This window comes from Alosa alosa, chromosome 15, assembly GCF_017589495.1.
Source record: "Alosa alosa isolate M-15738 ecotype Scorff River chromosome 15, AALO_Geno_1.1, whole genome shotgun sequence".
Lineage (NCBI taxonomy): Eukaryota > Metazoa > Chordata > Actinopteri > Clupeiformes > Clupeidae > Alosa > Alosa alosa.
The window spans coordinates 17,028,402-17,040,229 of record NC_063203.1 but is presented as its reverse complement, the minus strand read 5'-3'; the positions used below and the strand labels follow the sequence as shown (position 1 = coordinate 17,040,229).

At 39.6% G+C, this 11,828-nt stretch overlaps 2 protein-coding genes across 2 annotated transcripts; both read left to right on the top strand.

The window, feature by feature from the left end:
- Positions 1-2,181: 2,181 nt before the first annotated feature.
- Positions 2,182-4,192, top strand: LOC125308664 (complement C1q and tumor necrosis factor-related protein 9B-like). Its single transcript, XM_048265228.1, has 5 exons — positions 2,182-2,203; positions 2,658-2,693; positions 2,901-2,960; positions 3,176-3,475; positions 4,185-4,192. The coding sequence occupies exons 1-5, from the start codon at positions 2,182-2,184 to the stop codon at positions 4,190-4,192; spliced, it is 426 nt and encodes a 141-aa protein (XP_048121185.1).
- A 1,559-nt stretch (positions 4,193-5,751) lies between these two features.
- Positions 5,752-11,806, top strand: polr2i (RNA polymerase II subunit I). The gene is made up of 6 exons (XM_048264767.1): positions 5,752-5,936; positions 6,315-6,369; positions 6,943-7,016; positions 8,448-8,522; positions 10,272-10,323; positions 11,441-11,806. Exons 1-6 carry the CDS (start codon positions 5,875-5,877, stop codon positions 11,501-11,503), a joined length of 381 nt encoding a protein of 126 aa, XP_048120724.1. The 5' UTR covers positions 5,752-5,874; the 3' UTR covers positions 11,504-11,806.
- The last annotated feature ends 22 nt before the right edge of the window (positions 11,807-11,828 follow it).

The window sequence follows — 11,828 nt, the reverse complement described above, 5'->3', positions numbered from 1 at the left end:
CAGACCACCAACCCCTCACCTCTAGTCACATGCAACGATGGGCTCTGCTATTATCCACCCACCACTATGACATTAAATATAGAAAAGCAAACCAGCACAGAAATGCAGACTGGCTCTCCAGACTCCCGATACCACACACACACCGAGCCAAATACCAGCGGAGATCCTTTACTTTAGAGAAGTGGCAGTTGCTCCAGTAACCTCAGGTCATGTGAAGAAAATACACTCGTGTTGATCAAATCCTGTCTGAGGTTGTAGACATTGTCACTAGGGGGAAGAGAGGACTGCTGACACCGAGCTTAAAACCATATGGTGAGAAGGAATGACCTTTCAGTCCAGTTTGGATGCTTATTGTGTGGGTCATTATTCCCCCGCCATTGAGAGAAAAAGTGATTGAGGAACTTCACTCTGGACATTGTGGTGTGATGAGAATGAATGAAATTGAATGCATCTCTCTGGTGACCAGGACTGGATGCAGCAATAGAGGAGAAGGCAAAGTCGTGGCCTGAAGAACCTTGGCAAAGGGTTCACATAGACTTTGCACACCACATGTTTTTAGTGGTAGTTGACGCTCATAGCAAATGGCCGGAGGTTGCCATCATGAAGAACACCTCTGCAGAGAGAACCATTGAAGAGCTAAGGTCTATTTTCAGTCGTTTTGGGTAACTACAACAGCTTGTTTGTGATAATGGCCCAAAATTAGTGTCTGAAGAATTCAAGACATTCATGGAAGAGAATGGTATTCTGCACATTAAATCCTCGCCATATCACCCAGCTACAAATGGTCTTGCTGAAAGATTTGTTCAGACCATGAAGCACGCTCTCAAGTCTTCACATGGCACAAAATCCCTCAACCAGCACCTTGGTGCTTTCCTGTTGTCATACCGGAATACACCTCACACTACCACAAAGATGTGTCCTGCCCATAGACCAGCCCAGGTGTTAGATTGTTCTCTCCTCTCCTTTCCATTTTACAGTCCAAAACATGTGTGCTTCTGATGCATCTCAAGTCAAGTCAAGTCAAGTCAAGTAGTGCTTTATTGTCACCTTAGCATACAGTATTTTGCAAAAGCGAAATGTCGTTACTCATCTACAAGAGAAGGGTGCAACATATACCACAACAGGAAGGGGACAGTCATACATACTAAACATACTAAAACATACTAAAAAATATATACAGCTCTGGAAAAAATTAAGAGACCACTGCACATTTTTCTGATGTCATCCTACAGTTGCTGAGTGACATTCGAATGAGTTGACGATCATATTCAAATTTGCAGTGGTGTCTTAATTTTCTAGAGCTGTATATCTGTATATACATACAGTAATCACACAGGGTGAAATATAAAGAGGAGTGCAAAAGTGTTTGTGTGGTATTTAAAAAGTTAAATAGGGTCCATTTTTAAAAGAGCACCAGTTACACCAGTGTACTGAAACAGCATACTAATATTATTGTATAGTGGCTGTGCATTTATGTCATTTATGTCCTTGTCACATCTGGAAATTGTTTACTGATTCTACGTTTGAGGTTGACAGCCCTGAAAAAATATCATCTGTGATGTTTTACGGATTGACGGATTTGGAAAATGTTTCAATAACAATTCATTGATTTCAATACAAACCTACAGAATAGCAGTAAAGTGATCTACCAAAAAGTACACTGTTTATTTCTTCTCTCTTCCAGACCTGATATGCCCTGAGGTTAATTCCTCACCCCACTGCATTCCACCTCAACAGACCAAGTTTCTGCTTTGTATATTGTAAATATAAACAATACATACACGTATTTAAACACTGTATCTTGATATGAAACAAATTAGGTTATTGCAACACCTCCCCAAAAGCAATATCTGAAAAACTGGTTGGCTGACAAACTTTACTTACTGATTTTTGAAAAATCATGGTAAGCCTGATACAAAAAGGGCACGGAATACCCACAACAGCATCCTACCCATGTGTTCAATGTGCTACTTAAAGAGCATGAAGCAGACTGAACGACAACTGAACAAGAGATATGTGCATCGGCAAACCGGTTGAAGCCACCTCAGTTGTTACTGTGTTAATAAAAAAGAATGTCTGTCTGTCACACGAAAGACCACGCCTTCTCAGCCATTAGGCCTTATATTCGTAAAGAGCCCTTTGCAAATAGTTTGCCCATAGAACTTAGACACATACATCAGGATGGACCAAACAGACAGAACAGGTATCAGTGTTTCCAATTTATTTACTATAAAGAATTCTAATGGCATGATGTGCTTTCTTGAGTTAACATATATTCCAGTACCCAGCTCTGGAACTAGCATTCAGATAAACTGTTAATTTAACAAGACCTGGGTTGTAGCATAACTTAAGTCTCTTGTTGACTGAATGCTTGCCTGGATTCCTTGTTACAGGAATATAACCAGGTTTGATTTGCAGCACCTCACCACATTTACATGCCCATTCACAAAATTTTCTATGGGTTAAACAAACACAAACAAAATCAGTCATATACTTTGCTACGTGTCTGTTGTATTTCTGCCTGAATGCTTTGTTTATGTGTCTGTCTTGCCTGTCTGTATGACAATTGACATCAAATAATAATAATAATAATAATAATCATAATAATAATCATAATAATAATAATAATAATGGGATTAATTGTTCAAATGTCACAGATGCAGATGGACGTGGAGATGGCCTGCCTAATGTTGGTCAGTGTATCAATAAGCTGATAACACTCTTCAGTGACTAGTATTTAGAGTATGGTTTGATTACATTACACATTAATTACACAAGTAAATTGAATCACCAAGCTTTCAATAGATGATTGTTATTGATCTGTTGTTACTGTTGCTGATTTGATAGACTAGTGATGGCTAACTAATGATTGCTACTGTTTCCATCTCATGTGCCCGTAGACCCAGAACCACAGCCCCAAAATCCTACAGATGGTCGTGGGGATGGCCCTGATGATATTGGTCAGTGTGGAAACTTAAATATTCTTGATGACATTCTTGATGATCTCAATTCATTTATAGTCATCTTCTCTAAAATCAATGTCTCTTTATGTCCACAATCTAGAGTAAATATATTATTGTTTGTTTCAGCATTGCTTTTTATTGTCCAAGTGTAGCCATAGTCTTAGGCTAGCCTACTGTTAACTAACACCTACTGATTTTCTTTGCACTTTCAGACAAGACGGTGGCCTTCACTGCAAAACTCATTCCTTGTGATAATTATCCAGCTCACAATGGTGTCCTTAAATTTCGCCACATTCTGGTCAATAAGCGAGAGGGCTACGACGCAACCACTGGTGTGTTCACATGCCCCATGGCTGGCTTCTATTACTTCACTGTCCACGCTTCTGTTTATGGCCGCGGGGAGGTCATCATTCAGAAGAATGGCGTTAAAGTGGTCTCTGCTTACCACACTACTCTGCCTAACAGGATGAGCCAGGTGGCCAGCATAAGCAGCGTCATTAAGCTGTCCCTAGGTGACAGAGTTTGGGTGGATCTGTGGGGCTGTGGCCGAAATGACATTTTCTGTTCTGCAGATAATGACACTGTGTTTGTAGGATTTCGACTAAGTTGAGGCTGATAAGATAGTCAAATCTGTCAACAATAAAAAGCTGTAGGCCAAGTCAAAAAAGCTTGAACACTATTTCTCTAAATTAAAATTTAATTAAATTAATAATAATAAAAAAAACATGTGTATTTGTTCACCTTATTTCTGCACAGTTCAAATTAAATATTATCGTAATTCTTTTAATATGTACAGTACCCTCCAGAATTATTGCCACCTCTGCTAAAGTTGATTAAAAACGGGTATAAAAAATAATCTGTTGGTGATTTATTGTAATCTCACAACGACAAAAAATAGGACAAATCTAACCTTGAAGAGAAGCAAATTTATTTTGAGAAAAAGGAAAATCTCATAAAGAAATTTATATTTTATATTTTTAACAAAAACACGTTTCTCACAATTATTGGCACCCCTGCTTATAATACCTTCTTAAGCCTCCCTTTGCCAATAAAACAGCTTGTAATATTCACCTGACACCCCATAAAGTTGGAGAATACAAGCAAAAGCAAAAGATTTAAGACCTTCCGTCTTTACAAAATCTCCCCAGATCGTCCAGATTCCTAGGTCCACACTTGGGCACTCTCCTCTTTGACTCACCCCACTATTTTTCTATGGAGCAGGGGATTGAGATGGCAATGGCCGAAGCTTGATTTTGTGTTCAGCAAACCATATTGATCTGGATGATTGTTTTGGTTCATTGACCTGATGAATGATTGATCAGATGAATGATCTGTCAATTGTCAGAGATTGACAGATTTCCTTTGAAAATGTTCAGGTTTTTCTTGTTGTTCAGGATACCATGCACCTTAATTAGATTCCCAAGGCCTTTGGAAATAAAAACAACCCCACAATAGCACAGTGCCTCCACCATAATTAGGTACAGGATTTTTTTCAGACTAGTCATTCTTCTATATATGCCAAACACACCTAATGTGTTTCTAGCCAAAGCGCAATTTTCATTTCATCTGACAATAGACCACACTTCCAGACAAAGTCACTGTATTTAGTAACTCCTGCCGTTTACCTTGGTAATTAAATGACTGGACAGGCTGTTACCTAGCATGCCCTCTAAATAAGCTATTAGCAATGAGGTCACTTTTGAAGATTTTTTGGGGGACTTAGTGACCCCAATATGACACCTTTGTCTGTAACTCTCCAATAGTGGTTCTTATTGAATTTGTTGCCTATCTTACCATCCTCCATACTGTACGTGGGGGCAAGATAACCTTGGGTCTTTGTCCAAGCATGTTTGTCACATTTCCAGTTGATTAGAACCATTTAATCATTGTTTTAATTTAGCCTGGCTAGCGCCACCACTTCTCAATGAGACGTGGTCTGGGAACCAAACGTTCATTTTCTCGTATTTGAAAAAAAATGCCCAGATCCGTTTATTGGGTGCCACGGATGTCTATCAAATGCGTCAAATGCTTTCCCACCTGTTCTGTGATTGGTTCCCTATCTCAGGCGAAAATTTGCTCCATGGTCTCCAGGCTGCCTTAGCAGCGTGAATCAAATCGCGCGCAAGGCAGCATGGGAACACCCAGGCTAGTTTTAATTGTAAATATAGGCATTTTCAACAGGACATTCCCTGACTTACAAATGTCAACACACTTTCTTTTTATTTAAATTTAGTGTATTCTTTTGTCTTTCTTATGTTGAAAAATGACTAAAGGATTTAGCCTCTGTGTCACTTTATTTTCATACCTTAGTGAAAAAGAAAGTCATTAACTACTTCTGAAAGTTCACAGACACTCTGATTAACCTAAATAAATTGAAATTAGATAGGAAAATGCTTCTGTTAGGTTTTGTATATAAGATTTTTCAGGGGTGCCAATAATTGTGAGCACCATGTTTTAGTTAAAAATATTTATTTCTTCATGAGATTTTCCTTCTTCTCAAAATAAATGTGCTTCCCTTTAAAATTGGATTTTTCCTTTTTTTTAAATTGTGAGATTACAATAAATCACCAACAGATTATTTTTCATACCAGTTTTTAGTCAACTTTAGCAGAGGTGCCAATAATTCTGGAGAGTACTGTATGAGTAATGAGTTTGTGTTTGCTGCTAATTAGAGGGAATAAAAGTGAACGATGCTATTTCGTCCTCCACATCATGGGGGCGCCACTCCACCAAACCAATCGTTCTGTACAAGCTATTCAAATGATACTGCGCATGCTTTGTTCAAATCTATGGTTGAAAGTAGCAGGCAAGAAGGCTGTGGGACTCCAGTGTTTATCTTTCAGAAAGATAACTTCAATAAATAGAATACTACTGACGTTATCTGGGTAGCTGTCTGAAGTATTCTATAAAAATGGATCTAGAAGGTGGCACGTATGAACCGGGGTTTGTCGGTATTCGTTTCTGTCAGGAATGGTAAGGATACTCAAGCATATGCGTTGTAAACTGCTACTTGCCTTGCCTCCTACTTAACGTTACCTAGACTTTTATTTGTGTTTTCCAGTCGTTCTAAAATGTTTCAATATAGGTAAAGGAGAGTCAGAATGCCGGTGGTCTGTAAATTAACTTTTAAATTGTATTTCTACCGATGATGGCTTGTCTGCAAAGTGGAAGCCACACACAGCAGACAAGACCTTCAGACGATGCCATGAAATGTTTGCTGGAGAGACAAGTACAGGATGTAGGCTAGTCTTGCTACTGTACCCTACTACTGAACTCTAGGTCTTACGCATTTAGCTTCAAACATCTGATCATATGACCTGTGTTTTTGTTGTATGTTTGTTTGTTTTACAGCAATAACATGTTATATCCAAAAGAGGACAAGGAGAATCGCATCCTGTTATATGCAGTAAGTCACCTGACACCTACTTTGTTGTTACTGATACGTACCACAGGTTTTTGGGTGTTAGACACCAGCCTATATCAATGTGCAGCCTCTATTTAAAATACCTGACTTTTGTTTTAGCATGTTAAACATGCATTTAGTAAACTATTCATTGCCTCCTTTTTGAAGAGGCATTTAAGAAAGAAAACAATGTAGGCTAGTTTAGATGCTCGAATAAAGACTTGGACAAGCAAATTGTGCATGTAATATTAACACACAGCCCGCACACACACAAACACTTGTGAATTAAATATCCGGTAGTCAACAAGGTATTGAGAACTTGTGACACCATGATGGTAACAGCAAGCCAAGTCCTGTACATTATGTGTATGTGTGTTTAGTCCATTCATCATTCCAGTGTCAGTGTTAAGATCTGATCTGTCTCAATTAATCCCAAATGTTGAGGGATATATTCTGTGTTCTGTACAGAAGGACATGTGTGTTGAGGGTTTTATACAATAACTAGAGTTCTTGACTGTAATACCTGAGCGTGTTATGTTGTGCACTGAAAATGTCTTCTGTCATTCATGTCCTCAGTGCAGGAACTGTGATTACCAGCAGGAGGCAGACAATAGCTGCATTTACGTCAACAAGATCACCCACGAGGTTGAGTAAGTGTGTGCTCATGTAGTCAGTCAATGCCAGCAATTTAGTTAGTCTGAGGGAGCAATAACAATGTATTCATTTGGTCATAAAAGTAATGAAAACGCCCACTTCCCCTTACAGTGTCACTGTGACCTTTTTACAATGTTGTAAGCAGACTTACTCGTGTAACATCTAAGGCAGGGGTATTCAATTAATCTTCAGCGAGGTCCAGTTACGGAAAATTTCCTCAAGCAAAGGTCCGGAGCATCATAATGTTTAACGTGCGTGTTTAGGCTATGTATATGTATGTATGTATGTATGTATATTAGGATGGATGGATGGATGGAGCCTAGTTGTAGATAGATAGATAGATAGATAGATACTTTATTGATCCCCAAGGGGAAATTCAAGAAATAGAAGATTGTAGGCCTAGGCCTAATGTTTAATGTGAAATAAAATAAGTAGCCTAAAAGGCAACATTCGAAATGAGGAGAAATAAGGCAAGATAAGAGTAGCCTAATTGGGGAGAAAAACTATCCGTGTATCCGTGGCTATTTTTAAGATCTTAACGTGAACTTAAAATAAAATTTGAGCTGAGACAAGGATGGATATTCCACAGCTGGTTCCTTGAACCCATTAATCAGCAAGTTTAATTTTTTTTTTTTTTTTTTTTTTTTTTTTATGTTGAACCGAAATCCTGGATACCCAGGAATATCACGTTGTTGGGCAGTGAATGCATGTAGGCTTAACTAGATTGTGGTGGATCAATCATATTGCCTTCTTAAATCGTAAAATATTCTGTGGTCTCAGTTCACTGTTGAATGGGCCTAGCCTACCCTATGCTTGCTCAAAATATATGCTTTGTCTAGTAGAGGTGCTTTAAATTGGCGCTTAAAATCGCCTGTCTCAGAATATATAGAAGAGGTCCAGGGCAATTCCGCGCAAAACTGTCACATCCATATTTAGTTACGTGCGTTACGGACGTGACAGTTTTGCGTGGTATTGCCCCCATATCGTTATATAAAGCTCTGTTCTTGCTGTCTAGCTTTCTCCTCTTTGAGCAATCGATAATTTGAAAATAACTTACTTATCGTTAACTTAGATATCCATCTGATTGTTTCTCGTCCCGTCTCCTCTCCTCGCTCGTTTCAAGCTATCAGTCTCTTCTCCATAGTAGGCTACTTTACTCACTGACTCGACTTTATCAGAATTCACAGATTTCACTGGCTGAGTAGCAGCAAGTGAAATGATGGTTCCTGAAGCTCCTGAAGTAAATGCTGTTATCCTAACCAACAAAACATTTAGTGCAGCTTTGACATCTTACGTGAAAATCTAAATTAGGCTATTATGGTCTGGGTCCGGATAGGATCACGTCACGGTCCAGACTCGGACCGCGGTCCGCCATTTGGTGATGGCTGATCTAAGGGATTGAATGTTTTCTTGTGTCTACTTTTCAGTGAGTTGACGCAGATCATTGCAGATGTATCCCAGGATCCAACACTGCCTCGGACAGAGGACCACCCATGTCCCAAGTGAGTGACCATCTCCTCGTCTGCCACCATCACAGTCTCTCCAGTGATGTGCTCTCATTGACCCTTTGTAGTACCCAGTACAAAGGGTTACTCTGAAGAAAAGTATTGCACCCTTTTATGCCTTGGTGCATTTGACTAAACGCTAAAGCAGATCAGCATTTGGAATTTCCCCTGTTCATGGTGGTGGTTTTCTGCTTTTGCCATTTAAGGCAGGTCTGAATTTCCTCCTAAACATGTGAGATGCTCTCATGCAAAACTGGGAGGTATTCCAGAAAGCAGGTGTACTGGCTTAACTGGGTATGTTAACCTAGAGTAAGCGGTTAACCTGGGATTTCAGTTCCAAAACGATCAGGCTATGTAAGTCACTATGGTAACATAGGCTCTGAATATAAACTGGTAGGGGGTAGGTTTTGTTCAGGTTATGTCGGTTATTTAAGTGCACCAGCCACTGTTTTGACACTTGTCACACCTTTTGAGGAAGGTCCGATTGACATAGAAGCACAAATCATCCGTGCTATTCACCGTGAGAGGGTGATAAGACCACAACATGATGTCCTTTCTTTTCCAAACGAGTTTTTGCGAGAGCGCTACCGTTTTTCAGTGGAATCCTTAATATACTTAAAAAACAGTCTTCATCCATACATTTCTAACGTTATCGTGGATCAATTAGAGTAGTATAGAATAAAATAAATCATTAATGTAGCCTACACCATGGTGGACAATTGTCCGTGGCTCACCAGACACCACACACACACTATTCCATGCTTTCCTAACATCATCGCCTCCATGGATGGAATGCAAGTGCCCATTAAAGCGTCATCCATAAACGAGGCAAATTATGTCAATAGGTTTCCACCGCATACATGTACAAGTAGGTCTAATGTATAGGCCACTTCTATTTTTGGATGCGACCCCTCCAATATTTTTGGCGACCCCCTTGGGGGTCCTTACCCCCAGTTTGAGAACCACTGGGCTACACGATGCCAGGATCTACCGGAAATCTAATTTGGGCAACACATTTCAACAGGGTGCGTTAGGCCTATACATTATGGGAATATTATCAGATCCACTACAGGCTAATTAATGTATAGGCTCTAACTTGTGCAACATGTGCAATTACAGGAGAACTTGATGGGTAACCTACCCTGAATGCAGCTTAACCTGATTCCTATGCTGGAGCGCAAAAAGGTTTAACTTGGCCCACAGCAGAACCCGCAAAATAGAAATGACATTTGGGCTGCACAAGGAGTCTATGACCCACTCAATCTGTGACAATAGGCTAGTTTAAGAAAGCATCATTCAAAGCAGTCAATACGTAATGTCCACTGAATTATTTAATATATTGTGCATTTGACATTAATAGGCTATCCTAAACTTACGCATTTACACTGTCAGTTGGGTTATTCTCTGTCAAGCAAGATCTCGTTCCTTGGCAGACGCTCAAGTATTGCTCTTTTTTGTTATTACAGTTTTCTCCTCCTCGTAAGCCTCGAGGAGAAATTGCTGCTCTGTTTTCACTCATGGTTTTGACTCTCTTTATAAGATTTGCCATGAACGCGCACAACTCTTGGATAACTAACACGGGGTTGATTGAACTAATTAGAAACCGGTGTTTTGGAACCGACAGCTCAGGTTTAGTCGCCACGGGTTCAGACAACCCAGAGGTTAAGTTTTATCTCAGTGTTTGTTAAACCTCCTTTCTGGAATACCCCCCTGGGCTTGTGTTTAATAATTTCCTTGTGTTTTCAGATGTGGCCACAAGGAGGCAGTGTTCTTCCAGTCACACAGCATGAAGGCTGAGGTAAAGATCACTGTCACTTCCTTACACAACTCTTAAATTCAGGAGATAACAGATGGGACCTATGCATATATCATGGTATAGGTAGATATATAAATAAAAGTTAATTGTCACTATTATTATTATAAGGACTGAGTGATGAGTATCATATTGGAGAGTTAATAATTATGGGGTTAAAAGTGGAGATTAAATGAGGGACAGGCAAGGACTGTATAAGGGATTTCCCACAGTGACTAATCAACAACCAAAGCTGCAAACACAAAAAATCACCAACAAAGCAGCCTTCATGCACAACAAGTACGCTTCACAAGCAAGTGCTTATGCACCGTTGATGCGGGCTCTAAGCAAATTTAGTAGCCTAATTGCCCAGAGAAAGAACCAAAGCAGGGGAACAAAAAATATCATCATCAGAGAAACCTTCATGAGCATTTAGCTGGGGTTTTCAAGCGGGCACCATTTTTCTTGGCCGTCTTGTTGAATTAGACCCTGAACACCCCCAGAAGGTGTCTGGTGTCCTGGATCCACCCTCCCTCCACTCCCATGATAGGTTCCCTTGCTTCTAAGAAGCCATTGCTTAACTTTGGTTGCCGTTGATTGATTCGATTAGCAAAATAACCAGACAACATGTAAGCCATTGATGCAGGCACCAACACATACTACTGCCCACTCCAGTCCAGAAACACTGCAACAAGATTTCACATGTTGTTCACATAATGTTCTTTTTCTGGCTTTGAATGCATACAATGTGTACAAAATAACTTAATGTGTGAAATAGCATATGTATTGGAAATTGTGAGGCCTCCCACCTATTTTTGTCACTTTGGAGAAAGAAATATATTCTATTTCTCAACAGCAAAAAATGCAACACATACATATAATGTCTATATGTGTTGTTTTTTTCCTATAGATTGCATTTTCAGGGGCTTTGTATAATCATATATTTAAAATAGTCTAATATTTTATTCCTTTTTTAAAATCTTGGTAATATTGACGTTACTGGCATAGAAGCTAGTTATTAATGCTAAAAAGGATGACATGGGCACGATGGTGTATTTCTGGGTGTATAGTGCATACTGTCTTGGACATTTCCAGAGTGTAACATGCTAAATCTTTATCTCAGGATGCCATGCGTCTGTACTACGTGTGCACGGCCCCCCACTGTGGACATCGCTGGACAGAATGAAAAAGGGAAGAGGAAGTTCCACTGCTACTGCCACATTTGGCATTTCGATCTCTCACCCTGCCGACATCAGTGACTTAACAGGACTTTTGTCATACTGTCCAAAAAGTGTGAGAACTGTTGCGCCTGAATCAGCCGCTTGTGAAGAACTGTTTATTCCAGCTTGTATCAGGGTGGATTTTTCTTTTTTACTATCGCTAGAAAATTCTCTGATGTCAGCAGCAGCCCAGGCTTTGTCCATATTTGTTGTAGGTATTTTTTAGCCTTTTTTTACAAACAGAAATTAAATCCAAATGGAAAAAACTGTTTTGCTCTCATTTTCATTTTT

Excerpts from the sequence above, each read along its gene's own strand:
- LOC125308664 (XM_048265228.1), top strand. The coding sequence starts at position 2,182 with ATGGACCAAACAGACAGAACAG. Across the intron at positions 2,694-2,900 it reads AGATGGCCTGCCTAATGTTG|ACCCAGAACCACAGCCCCAA; the intron begins GTCAGTGTATCA and ends ATGTGCCCGTAG. Across the intron at positions 2,961-3,175 it reads GGATGGCCCTGATGATATTG|ACAAGACGGTGGCCTTCACT; the intron begins GTCAGTGTGGAA and ends TTGCACTTTCAG.
- polr2i (XM_048264767.1), top strand. The coding sequence starts at position 5,875 with ATGGATCTAGAAGGTGGCACGTATGAACCGGGGTTTGTCGGTATTCGT. Across the intron at positions 6,370-6,942 it reads ATCGCATCCTGTTATATGCA|TGCAGGAACTGTGATTACCA; the intron begins GTAAGTCACCTG and ends TCATGTCCTCAG. Across the intron at positions 8,523-10,271 it reads GAGGACCACCCATGTCCCAA|ATGTGGCCACAAGGAGGCAG; the intron begins GTGAGTGACCAT and ends TTGTGTTTTCAG.